Raw genomic sequence first — 13,758 nt, 5'->3', positions numbered from 1 at the left:
CCTTAAAGGAGAGACATCAGCCACAAAGGAGCACATTACATCTCTCTTCCTTTCTGAGGTAAGTCAACCTGGGTACACGCTGTAGGGAGAGTGGGCATTGTGTTCTAGTGCACTTGGATCTTCCACTGTTAAGCTCCACTCCTGAAGGAAGCCACGGAAGACGTCAGGAAGAGATGGGGGTCCACTTAAGCAAAACATGGAGTCACAGACTGACTCAGAAGCAGGCCAAGTAGACAGCTCTGGACACAGTGCCAAGAGCCTTCAGCCATCCTTGAGAGTGGAGTACTTCAGAGACATTTCAGTGATATTTGATAACAAATATCACACCGTAACATAAAGGCAAAGAGTTTATGTAAATTACATAATCAGCATATGCTACAAAGGAGAGATTAAGGCCTCTGGGAAAGTAGGGAGGACTAGCTCACTTTTGCAGAATTAGGAAGATGGGGAGAGTTCAGTGTGGTCCTTAGTCAACCCTGGAACCTCCATACACCATTCTCTAGGGTTGGAAAGGCTGCTACAAAGACAGGAAACCCCAAGGGAGGATTTGCTCACTGCATTCTCCCTTGCTGTGTATGGAGGAAAATAGCTTTGGAACTCCCATGTGAATAATTCTTTTTTTCTCCCTATGCACTCTCTCAGAATGCTCCAAGAGAGTTTAGCTTTCCAAGCCAGAAGATTCTCAGCACAGCCAAGTAGGCCTGGATTTGCTGTATTACAAATCTCTGTCTTAATCCCAAGAGGCAATCTCTCCTTTATGACTGAGTACTAGACTAGAGGAAGATCTGCTTCCTCTATTGAGAAGCTCTTATTCTCTAGAAGCTTCTAGCAGCCTCATCATTTTCTTTGTATCCTCTCAAACAACAACAAAAAAAAAAAAAAGAGAGAGAGAGAGAGAATCATCAGGTAAGATGCCTGTTCAAGACTCTTAAAATATCTCCACACTAAAACGATACAATTATTCCCAAACGATATCCTCTCATTTACTTCTAAGTAATCACAGATCTGTCACTGAGAACTCTATATTTATTTATGACTAATCAAAGTTTAACTTTTCATGAGCATTTGTCCTTGGGGAAGTAGCATGCAGTGGGTAGACTGGAGATGAATATTCGCTTCCAAAGTGGTCTCAGTGTCCTGATAACCCCTTCTTTGGTGACTACATCAAAAGGTAACAACATCGTGAAACACTATCTCAGAGCATCACTTCGAGGACATACCAGGAGGGAAAATGGCCATACCCTTTGGAGTGCTCTGCTTACAACTATTCTTTACCCTGATATATTTGGCGTTACCTTCTGGTGAGTATGGCAGCTGTTTTGCGCAAGGATGTAATAAGGTTGGTTGCTGGGCTCTGACATTATAATCTGAAAGAGAATGCTTTGAAATTCTTACTTACATTTTTATTTAAGTGTTTCATTTTACTATGTTTATATTTGTGTGTCTATAGAGAAAGATACAATGAAGTGTGATTTAAAAAAAAAAAAAAAAAGGCCTTGGGCCAAAGGGCAGGGGCCTTAACTTGCCCATCTGTTAATGCAAATTATGAGACCTAATTCATAGGGATGACGTGTGTAGATGACGGGGTGAAGTAACATGTGAAAATGACTGGCAATAAGCCTTCACCACAGTGCACCACAAAAATTCAGAACTTTTAATAAAAATTTTTTTCCCATATATTTGAGTGGGTAATTAACTTTTCTGTCCTTTTTAAGAAGTCATGTGGGGAAATCTGGCTTCAAGGATTGAAGAGCTTAGTTTTTTCCCATATCTGTCATGAATTCTTGGGCAATTCATAAGATAATGAGAAGGGGTTAAAAGATCTCTTTAAAATACCAGCATTTCTTGAAATTTCCTAATATCATACACAAAAATAAACTTGAAATGGATTAAAGACCTAAACATAAGACCAGAAACTATAAAACTCTTAGAGGAAAATATAGGCAGAACACTGTATGATATAAATCACAGCAAGGTTCTTTATGACCCACCTCCTAGAATAATAGAAATAAAAACAAAGATAAACAAGTGGGACCTAATTAAACTTAAAAGCTTTTGCACAGCAAAGGAAACTATAAGCAAGTTGAAAAGACAACTCTCAGAATGAGAGAAAATAATAGCAAATGAAACGACTGACAAAGGAGTAACTTCCAAAATATACAAGCAGTTCATACAATGCCAGAGACACAAACAGCTCAATCAAAAAGCGGCAAAAAACATAAACGGACATTTCTCCAAAGAAGACACAGAGATGGCTAATAAACACATGAGAGGGTCAACAGCACACATTATTAGAGAAATACAAATCAAAACTACAGTGAGATATCACCTCCCATCAGTCAGAATGGCCATCATCAAAAAATCCACAAAGAACAAGTCCTGGAGAGGGTGTGGAGAAAAGGGTACATTCTCGCACTGCTGGTGGGAATGTGAATTGATACAGTCACTATAGAAGACAGTATGGAGATTCTTTAAAAAAAAAAAAAAACTAGGGACAAAATCAACATACAACCCAGCAAGACCACTTCTAGGCATATGCCTTGAGGAAATCAAAACTGAAGAAGACAAATGTACCTCAGTGTTCACTGTAGCACTATTATTTACAACAGCTGGAACATGGAAAGAATCTACATGCCCCTTGACAGATGAATGGATAAAGAAGCTGTGGTATGAATGGATAAAGAAGCTGGGGTATATATGTGTGTGTGTGTGTGTGTGTGTGTGTACACACACAACAGAATACTACTCAGTCATTAAAAGGAATGCATTTGAGTCAGTTCTAATGAGGTGATGAACCCAGAGCCTATTAGAGAGAGTGAAATAAGTCAGAAAGAGAAAAGCAAATAACGCACATTAACACATGTAAATGGAATCTATAAAGATGGTACAGATGAGCCTATTTGCAGGGCAGTAATGGAGATGCAGACATAGAGAACAGACTTATGGACAAGGGCAGGGGAGCATAAGGAGAGGGTGAGATGAATGGAGAGAGTAGCACAGGAGTATATACATTCAGTTCAGTCGCTCAGTCGTGTCCTACTCTTTGCAACCCCATGAATTGCAGCACGCCAGGCCTCCCTGTCCATCACCAACTCCTGGAGTTCACTCAGACTCACGTCCATCGAGTCCGTGATGCCATCCAGCCATCTCATCCTCTGTCGTCCCCTTCTCCTCCTGCCCCCAATCCCTCCCAGCATCAGAGTCTTTTCCAATGAGTCAACTCTTCGCATGAGGTGGCCAAAGTACTGGAGCTTCAGTTTTAGCATCATTCCTTCCAAAGAAATCCCAGGGCTGATCTCCTTCAGAATGGACTGGTTGGATCTCCTTGCAGTCCAAGGGACTCTCAAGAGTCTTCTCTAACACCACACTTCAAAAGCATCAATTCTTTGGCGCTCAGCCTTCTTCACAGTCCAACTCTCACATCCATACATGACCACAGGAAAAACCATAGCCTTGACTAGATGGACCTTAGTCGGCAAAGTAATGTCTCTGCTTTTGAATATGCTGTCTAGGTTGATCAAAACTTTTCTTCCAAGGAGTAAGCGTCTTTTAATTTCATGGCTGCAGTAACCACCTGCAGTGATTTTGGAGCACCCAAAAATAAAGTCTGACACTGTTTCCACTGTTTCCCCATCTATTTGCCATGAAGTGATGGGACCAGATGCCATGATCTTCGTTTTCTGAATGTTGAGCTTTAAGCCAACTTTTTCACTCTCCCCTTTCACTTTCATCAAGAGGCTTTTTAGTTCCTCTTCACGTTCTTCCATAAGGGTGGTGTCATCTGCATATCTGAGGTTATTGATATTTCTCCTGGCAATCTCGATTCTAGCTTGTGTTTCTTCCAGTCCAGCGTTTCTCATGATGTACTCTGCATATAAGTTAAATAAGCAGGGTGACAATGTACAGCCTTGGTGTACTCCTTTTCCTACTTGGAACCAGTCTGTTATTCCATGTCCAGTTCTAACTGTTGCTTCCTGACCTGCATACAGATTTCTCAACAGGAAGGTCAGGTGGTCTGGTATTCCCATCTCTCTCAGAATTTTCCAGTTTGTTGTGATCCACACAGTCAAAGGCTTTGGCATAGTCAATAAAGCAGAAATAGATGTTTTTCTGGGACTCTCTTGCTTCTTCCATGACCCAGCAGATGCTGGCCATTTGATCTTTGGTTCCCCTGCCGTTTCTAAAACCAGCTTGAACATCAGGAAGTTCACGGTTCACGTATTGCTGAAGCCTGGCTTGGAGAATTTTGAGTACTTCACTAGCATATGAGATGAGTGCAATTGTGCGGTAGTTTGAACATTCTTTGGCATTGCCTTTCTTTGGAATTGTAATGAAAACTGACCTTTTCCAGTCCTGTGGCCACTGCTGAGTTTTCCAAATTTGCTGGCATATTGAGTGCAGCACTTTCACAGCATCATCTTTCAGGATTTGAAATAGCTCAACTGGAATTCCATCATCTCCACTAGCTTTGTTCATAGCGATGCTTTCTAAGGCCCACTTGACTTCACATTCCAGGATGTCTGGCTCTAGGTGAGTGATCACGCCATCGTGATTATCCGGGTTGTGAAGATCTATTTTGTACAGTTCTTCTGTGTATTCTTGCCCCCTCTTCTTAATATCTTCTGCTTCTGTTAGGTCCATACCATTTCTGTCCTTTATCGAGTCCATCTTTGCATGAAATGTTCCCTTGGTATCTCTAATTTTCTTGAAGAGATCTCTAGTCTTTCCATTCTGTTGTTTCCCTCTATTTCTTTGCATTGATCGCTGAAGAAGGCTTTCTTATCTCTTCCTGCTATTCTTTGGAATTCTGCATTCATATGCTTATATCTTTCCTTTTCTCCTTTGCTTTTTGCCTCTCTTCTTTTCACAGCTATTTGTAAGGCCTCCCCAGACAGCCATTTTGCTTTTTTGCATTTCTTTTCCATGGGAATGATCTTGATCCCTGTCTCCTGTACAATGTCACGAACCTCATTCCATAGTTCATCAGGCACTCTATCTATCAGATCTAGGCCCTTAAATCTATTTCTTACTTCCACTGTATTATATAAGGGATTTGATTTAGGTCATTACCATATGTAAATAGACAGCCAATGGAGATTTGCTGTACAACTCAGGGAATTCAAACTGGAACCCTGTAATAATCTAGAGGGGTGGGGAAGGGTGAGAGATGACAGGGAGATTCAAGAGGGAGGGGACATATGTATACCTATGACTTATTTCTGTTGATGTATGACAGAAATCAAACCACTATTGCAAAGTGATCAATCAATTAAACATAAATAATTATAAAAAATTTTCTAGCATTTCTTAATTTCTTTCATATACTGGCTGTCAGCTCTGAATCTTCTCAAGCCCAGGCTAATTAGTTAATCAAAGCAATTATCTGGTACACTGGACTGGTGGTGATGCATCTGTAGAGTCCTCTGCTGATTATCTACCAGGAGTAAAAGAGTTATTCCATATTTTAAGAAAATGAATGAATTTATGTATAAATGAAACAATGTTTTTATTGTTGCAAGCTTTCTTGGTACTACATTAGAACTACATTCTGTCAACATATTAAGGCTCTATGACATATCAGACACTAGATTTTGTAACTATTTTCATTTGTTATGGTTTCAGGCTCTCCACGCTGGTGGCCACCACATGGAAACATTAAGGTAATCTTCCAAATTTCCTAGGAACGAAACTCGAATCTGAGTTTTCTTTGGAATTACTGTGGTAGAACTTTATTGAGCAAGTGATGTTCTTCAAGGCTCAGACACATGAAAGCGGCAGGTGCTGTAGGTAGAGGAGCCCACAGGAGAGTAATCCCAACTGGGACCCAAGCTGAGACTTGGTCACGGGTACATCACAAAACCCTCTGTGGTGCCTGGAAAATGCTTGTGGGCACGGGCAGTTGCCAGGGGCCATGGCAGGTTCTTACATGCCCACAGACTTGAGCATTGCATGGTTTCTTCTCTGGAGGGGATTGCAGGTGGATGAAGAGTATGCTCCTAACTGCCCTATAAGTTGCAGAGAATGCCTAGTTGTGAATGGCAAAAGCCAACTCTGAGATATAGACTGAGGATATGTGAAGGAACAGCCTATCTCTGAACAGAGCCTCAGATTCTGTTTCCAGCTTATATGAGGGCAAAGTGATGGGGGTACCTTTTTCATTTTCAGCTATACTGCTGAGCACTGAATATACTGTGAGGTAAAATAAGTGCTTAATAAATGGGGGAAATGGAGAAATGAAAGACTGTTTTGGTTTTCTGATGTGGATTACTGTTCCTGGACTTCATTTTGAGAGCATTTGCACTTCAAGCTTTAGCCTCACTAGTAAATTTTAAATTTTACTTCTTAAAAAAAATGCATTCATGAGTTGACTGGTGACAAAATGTTTTGAGGGCAGCTTAGCCTTCAGGGGACCCATAGTTCAGAGTGCAGAACCTGTCGGGGCTATCAGTTCAGTTCAGTTCAATCGCTCAGTCATGTCCGACTCTTTGCAACCCCATGAATCGCAGCATGCCAGGCCTCCCTGTTCATCACCATCTCCCGGAGTCCACTCAGACTCACGTCCATCGAGTCCGTGATGCCATCCAGCCATCCCATCCTCTGTCGTCCCCTTCTCCTCCTGCCCCCAGTCCCTCCCAGCATCAGACTCTTTTCCAATGAGTCAACTCTTTGCATGAGGTGGCCAAAGTACGGGAGTTTCAGCTTTAGCATCATTCCTTCCAAAGAAATCCCAGGGCTGATCTCCTTCAGAATGGACTGGTTGGATCTCCTTGCAGTCCAAGGGACTCTCAAGAGTCTTCTCCAACACACTTCAAAAGCATCAATTCTTCAGCGCTCAGCCTTCTTCACAGTCCAACTCTCACATCCATACATGACCACAGGAAAAACCATAGCCTTGACGGACCTTAGTCGGCAAAGTAATGTCTCTGCTTTTGAATATGCTATCTAGGTTGGTCATAACTTTTCTTCCAAGGAGTAAGCGTCTTTTAATTTCATGGCTGCAGTAACCATCTGCAGTGATTTTGGAGCCCCAAAAAATAAAGTCTGACACTGTTTCCACTGTTTCCCCATCTATTTGCCATGAAGTGATGGGACCAGATGCCATGATCTTCGTTTTCTGAATGTTGAGCTTTAAGCCAACTTTTTCGCTCTCCTCTTTCACTTTCATCAAGAGGCTTTTTAGTTCCTCTTCATTTTCTGCCATAAGGGTGGTGTCATCTGCATATCTGAGGTTATTGATATATCTCCCGGCAATCTTGATTCCAGCTTGTGTTCCTTCCAGTCCAGCGTTTCTCATGTTGTACCCTGCATATAAGTTAAATAAGCAGGGTGACAATATACAGCCTTGATGTACTCCTTTTCCTATTTGGAACCAGTCTGTTATTCCATGTCCAGTTCTAACTGTTGCTTCCTGACCTGCATACAGATTTCTCAAGAGGAAGGTCAGGTGGTCTGGTATCCCCATCTCTTTCAGAATTTTCCACAGTTTATTGTGATCCACACAGTCAAAGGCTTTGGCAGAGTCAATAAAGCAGAAATAGATTTTTTTCTGGAACTCTCTTGCTTCTTCCATGATCCAGCGGATGCTGGCCATTTGATCTTTGGTTCCTCTGCCTTTTCTAAAACCAGCTTGAACATCAGGGAGTTCACGGTTCACGTATTGCTGAAGCCTGGCTTGGAGAATTTTGAGCATTACTTTACTAGCATGTGAGATGAGTGCAATTGTGCGGTAGTTTGAACATTCTTTGGCATTGCTTTTCTTTGGGATTGTAATGAAAACTGACCTTTTCCAGTCCTGTGGCCACTGCTGAGTTTTCCAAATTTGCTGGCATATTGAGTGCAGCACTTTCACAGCATCATCTTTCAAGATTTGAAATAGCTCAACTGGAATTCCATCACCTCCACTAGCTTTGTTCATAGTGATGCTTTCTAAGGCCCACTTGACTTCACATTCCAAGATGTCTGGCTCTAGATTAGTGATCACATCATCATGATTATCTGGGTCATGAAGATCTTTTTTGTACAGTTCTTCCATGTATTTTGCCCCCTCTTCTTAATATCTTCTGCTTCTGTTAGGTCCATACCATTTCTGTCCTTTATCGAGCCCATCTTTGTATGAAATGTTCCCTTGGTATCTCTGATTTTCTTGAAAAGATCTCTAGTCTTTCCCATTCTGTTCTTTTCCTCTATTTCTTTGCATTGATCGCTGAAGAAGGCTTTCTTATCTCTTCTTGCTATTCTTTGGAACTCTGCATTCAGATGCTTATATCTTTCTTTTTCTCCTTTGCTTTTTGCCTCTCTTCTTTTCACAGCTATTTGTAAGGCCTCCCCAGACAGCCATTTTGCTCTTTTGCATTTCTTTTCCATGGGGATGATCTTGATCCCTATCTCCTATACAATGTCACGAACCTCATTCCACAGTTCATCAGGCACTCTATCTATCAGATCTAGGCCCTTAAATCTATTTCTCACTTCCACTGTATAATCATAAGGGATTTGATTTAGGTCATATCTGAATGGTCTAGCGGTTTTCCCTACTTTCTTCAATTTAAGTCTGAATTTGGTAATAAGGAGGTCATGATCTGAGCCACATTCATCTCCTGGTCTTGTTTTTGTTGACTGTATAGAGCTTCTCCATCTTTGGCTACATAGAATATAATCAGTCTGATTTTGGTGTTATCCATCTGGTGATGTCCAAGTGTAAAGTCTTCTCTTGTGTTGTTGGAAAAGGGTGTTTGCTATGACCAGTGCATTTACTGGCAAAACTCTATTAGTCTTTGCCCTGCTTCATTCCGCATTCCAAGGCCAAATTTGCCTGTTACTCCAGGTGTTTCTTGACTTCCTACTTTAGCATTCCAGTCCCCTATAATGAAAAGGAAATCTTTTTTGGGTGTTAGTTCTAAAAGGTCTTGTAGGCCTTCGTAAAACCATTCAACTTCAGCTTCTTCAGCATTACTGGTTGGGGCATAGACTTGGATAACTGTGATATTGAATGGTTTGCCTTGGAGACAAACAGAGATCATTCTGTCGTTTTTGAGACTGTATCCAAGTACTGCATTTCAGACTCTTTGGTTGACCATGATAACTCCAGCCAAAGAGTCTATAGAATCGGTCCAGGATTTACACTTTAGTCTCACAGAGTTCAGTCCTAGAGTTTTCCTCTTCTGAAGGTTGCTGGTAAGAATAGTCCTTCACTTGTCCATCAATTTACAAACAAAAATAAACCTACTCACTCTTTCTTAGTTTCTTTAAGAAATATTTATCATCTGTGCTGTGCCCTAGGATACAATACTGAGGGGAAAAAGACATATTCCCTTCTCTCATGAAGCTTACAAATAGCCAGAAAACAGAAAAAGAAGGACGGTTATTTGTAGTAAATTTTATAAATAAAAAGGATGGTACAGCAGAGGGTATCTATTGAAAGTAGAGATACTACAGTCAGCAATGTGATCCGTGAAGGCTTCTTGGGCGTGGGGATATCAGATGTGAACGGAGAAAAGGAGTCACCCAGGCAGAGAGCAGTGAGGAGGATTTACCTCCTTGAGTCACTGGAGACTTGTGAGGCTGGAACAGAGTGAAGCAGTGGCTACACCACTGCACAACAGATGAGTGCACAGTCCGTGCACCATGAACAGGCTCATATTCTCTTTAGAATAGGAGGAACGTACACATCCTACTGTAAAGAGGAAAAAAAAAAAAGCTGTATTTACAAATGGTACTAGCTACTCTTGCTATTATTTGATTATATTCATTCTGTTTGAACTATTTTATATCTTATTTACTTTACACATATTTAAGGGCAATGATTAAGTGTCAATATATGTGCTGCTCACATAAAGGTTAGTCTAACCAGACACAGACTTAACTGTTATGGACTTACAGTTCTTTGCGGTGTGCAGTTAGTCAAATAATTATACAAATGCTTTATTGTACACTGATTAGAGGTATTAAAGAGAATGGAAATTTGGAATTGTATTTTGAGAAATATCTCTGAGAAAGTAGGTCATAATCTGAGCTCTGAAGGTAGAATGAGTTTGTTCTTGTTTGGTTGTGTCTGCCTCTTTGCAACCCCATGGACTGCAGCCTGCCAGGCTCCTTTGTTGATGGGATTTCCCCAAGTAAGAATACTGGAGTGGGTTGCCATTTCCTTCTTCAGGGGATCTTCCCAATCCAGGGACCTAACCTGCATCTCCTGAATTGGTGGGCAAATTCCTTACCAATGAGCCACCTGGGAAGCCTTAGAATCAGTTTAGGTTCAAGGAAAAAGAGAGTACATTTGATGGGGTGGTTGTGACAAACCACAAGACTCTGAGATGGAGGGTTTATGGAGCATTTGAAGCAAAAAAATGGGGGAATGGCAAAGAGCAGGGTGGTATAAGGCAAGGTTGGAAAAGACAGGAGGTGACAGATCCATAGGATCTTTCAGCCCATACTAAGAAGAAATTCTTTATGTGCAGTGAAATGCAATTAAAAGAGCTTAATGACAGGATTCTGTGTGCAGGTCAAGAAGCAACAGTTAGAACTGGACATGGAACAACAGACTGGTTCCAAATTGGAAAAAGAGTATGTCAAGGCTGTATATTGTCACCCCGCTTATTTAACTTGTATGCAGAGTACATCATGCATAATGTTGGGCTGGATGAAGCACAAGCTGGAATCAAGATTGCTGGGAAAAATATCAATAATCTCAGATATGCAGATGATACCACCTGATGGCAGAAAGCAAAGAAGAACTAAAAAGCTTCTTGATGAAAGTGAAAGAGGAGAGTGAAAAGGTTGGCTTTAAACTCAACATTCAGAAAACGAAGATCATGGCATCTGGTCCCATCACTTCATGGCAAATAGATGGGAAAACAATGGAAAAAGTAACAGACTTTATTTTGGGGGGCTCCAAAATCACTGCACATGGTGACTGCAGTCATAAAATTAAAAGACACTTCCTCCTTGGAAGGAAAGTTTTGACCAACCTAGAGAGCATATTGAAAAGCAGAGACATTACTTTGTCAAAAAAGGTCTGTCTCGTCAAGGCTATGGTTTTTCTAGTAGTCAGGTATGGATGTGAGAGCTGTACCATAAAGAAAGCTGAGTACCAAAGAACTGATGCTTTTGAACTCTGGTGTTGGAGAAGACTCTTAAGAGTCCCTTGGACTGCAAGGAGATCAAACCAGTCCATCCTAAAGGAAATCAGTCCTGAATATTCATTGGAAGGACTGATGCTGAAGTTGAAACTGCAATACTTTGGCCACCTGATATGAAGAACTGACTCATTAGAAAAGACCCTGATACTGGGCAAGATTGAAGGCAAAAGGAGAAGGGGATGACAGAGGATGAGATGGTTGGATGGCATCACCAATTCGAAGTACATGAGTTTGAGCAATCTGCAGAAGTTGGTAATGGACTGGGAACCCTGGCATGCTGCAGTCCATAGGGTTGCAAAGAGTCGGACATGACTGAGCAACTGAACTGAGAAGCTAAATTTCCCAAATCTGTCCTGTTTACACACACTTTCATTTTCCAGAACACAGCAGGCCTCCTTTCTCTGTTCCTTTCAGGAGATCCTGACAAGGAGGGTATCACATTGTTAGCTGAAAGGACATACCTCAGTTTTTGTCTGCTTGCTTTGAGAAAGTGGAGCTGGAGAGCTGCTGTCAGACTGGGTTACGATCCCACATTTAAATTTTTCTAGTAAAGTCCAGAGGTCTCTATGAGTGTGATTCTAATTATATCATTCTTTTCAACTCAATTTCAGGTGAAATATCCATATAACAAAGTAGACTTCAGTTGGTTCCAAGGAAAAGTGAATCCCTGTCCTGGTTTATATCAACCCATCTGTGGCAACAATTTGATAACCTATGAGAACCCATGCATCTTGTGCATTGAGAGTATGTAAGTACTACTGGGAGAAAAGAACAAAAAAGCTTAGTCCAAGGCAATTACTATCAACCTCTTCTACGACGTACAGCAGCTATGAAGCCAGGAATTTGCTCCAGTATGCTCAGATAATAATCAGCCCCCACTCAGGAGAACATGTGGTAACACAAAGCCCTCTTGAGTAGAAAGCAGACTTGCTGTACTCAGGAGTGTTTGCTGGGCTCTTCTCTCAGCCCTCATATTTCCGTAAGCCAACTGATAGATTTATTTTCACTTGAAGCTTCAAATATTCCTTTGAGTCCGTGAAATTCTTTGGTTTTAAGATAAGTTGTAGTTTCCTTCTTTCAGATATCTTCAACCTCATGTGTCTGAAATTCTGAGCTAGGACAAGGTGACCATAAAGTTTGGGGCCTTTGGTAAAGAGTCAGTGTTTTTTGGATTTATGGGACATGAATATCAGTGACTAGACTCTGAGTACTCATAAAACATGGGGCTTCAGAATTGATCTCTGTATAAGACAGTCCAGTTTTCAGGGAGAAAAACTCTTCCCATGGCATCAGACTGGAGGCCTCTATTCAATACTAATTTTGCAATTTTCACAAAGGGCAACGGCAGGAATATGTAAACTCTAGGCCATCCCCACTAATGAGGAATTCAGCCAAAGTGTAAGAGTATTGATAGAATAAATTGAAGACTGATACGCCTCATATATCACAAGCTCAGGCCTGATTAAATAACTTATTTTCAGAGAGATTATAGTATAGGGCATAATGTCTTCAGTGGCATCTTAGCATGATGGGAAGATAACAGAGTAGGGAATCCAATAACCTGCATTTTGTCTGTAGTCAATATCCTTTATGCTTTTAGTTTCCTCAAATATAAAATAAGGGTGACAGATAATTTTACAAGTATTTTTGTGGTTCTGAAAATTCTATTAATAAAATACTTATTCTGATTCTTTCTTTAGGAAATCTCGGGGGAAAATTAGATTTCTACGTGATGGGCAATGCTAGTTGAGTGGACTTGGAAGTGAAAAGAAGAACTTTCATTTTCTTTCTATTGAGAAAATCCTTCTCCTGCAACTCACCCCTCCTTGCGTGTGTTCTTAGTGACAGAAAACTGCCCCCACTGAGCTTATATCAGATAGAGTCCTTCTTTAGACCTCTCTCTCTCCTCATTGATTCATTGCCTTCCATATTCACCATAATAAATAAACATTTCTGAAAGTCTCATTTAACTTGGGTGACAGATCTGTGTCTCAAGTCTCAGAAGTAGAACACAATGAACATTTGAGCCAAAGGTCAATAACAAACATGGAGCTTAATCAGATCTCTGATACTGTAAACTATGGAGTAATCTATGTGAAGGCTCCTGGTTGTTTCCCAAGAACAAAATGGAAATTTCTTCCATATTCCTTTGGCATTTAAAAAATTAATAGGAAATATGGGGTGTTGTGCTTGTTGTGGCCATTCCTGTTGCCTTCTTTCCACATTAATCAATCTCACTTTCAGACTCAGCCTTGAAGCAGAGTCATTCATGCACATCTGGCTTAGGTAGGCAGGGCCCTATAATTTCACCACCCCTCTTTTCTTCATAGAAGGAGGTCTACATTAATAGTATCCATGAATGTACCATTGATCATTGGTCTTAAGTTCTCTTGACACATTTTAACCTCTGAAACATATGGGAACATTGTTCTTTGGGTTCAATCCTTTCTATCTGCCTCTCTCTCTTTCACACAGACACACATACACACTTAATACAGAAAAAAGACTAATATACACTCTCTTTCCCTCAGCAGCTTGCTCCCTATTGGCCGAGGACACAGTATCTCTTTTGACTCTGAATATCCTATAAGATTATTATTAGATTATTTATGTCGGTTGGCTC

The 13,758-nt window shown here is 40.8% G+C and overlaps 1 protein-coding gene across 1 annotated transcript; it reads left to right on the top strand.

Annotated features, from left to right (window-relative positions):
• The first annotated feature begins 9,392 nt into the window (after nucleotides 1-9,392).
• SPINK14 (serine peptidase inhibitor Kazal type 14 (putative)) lies at nucleotides 9,393-12,881 on the top strand. Its single transcript, XM_040241548.1, has 3 exons — nucleotides 9,393-9,518; nucleotides 11,747-11,883; nucleotides 12,836-12,881. The coding sequence occupies exons 1-3, from the start codon at nucleotides 9,393-9,395 to the stop codon at nucleotides 12,879-12,881; spliced, it is 309 nt and encodes a 102-aa protein (XP_040097482.1).
• Nucleotides 12,882-13,758: the final 877 nt, after the last annotated feature.

Source organism: Oryx dammah, unplaced genomic scaffold, assembly GCF_014754425.2.
Source record: "Oryx dammah isolate SB20612 unplaced genomic scaffold, SCBI_Odam_1.1 HiC_scaffold_5, whole genome shotgun sequence".
NCBI lineage: Eukaryota > Metazoa > Chordata > Mammalia > Artiodactyla > Bovidae > Oryx > Oryx dammah.
Note: the sequence above shows the minus strand (reverse complement) of the source record. Positions and strands in the feature narration are given on the sequence as shown.

Excerpts from the sequence above, each read along its gene's own strand:
- SPINK14 (XM_040241548.1), top strand. The coding sequence starts at position 9,393 with ATGGTACAGCAGAGGGTATCTATTGAAAGTAGAGATACTACAGTCAGC. Across the intron at positions 9,519-11,746 it reads AGTCACCCAGGCAGAGAGCA|GTGAAATATCCATATAACAA; the intron begins GTGAGGAGGATT and ends ACTCAATTTCAG. Across the intron at positions 11,884-12,835 it reads ATCTTGTGCATTGAGAGTAT|GAAATCTCGGGGGAAAATTA; the intron begins GTAAGTACTACT and ends TTCTTTCTTTAG.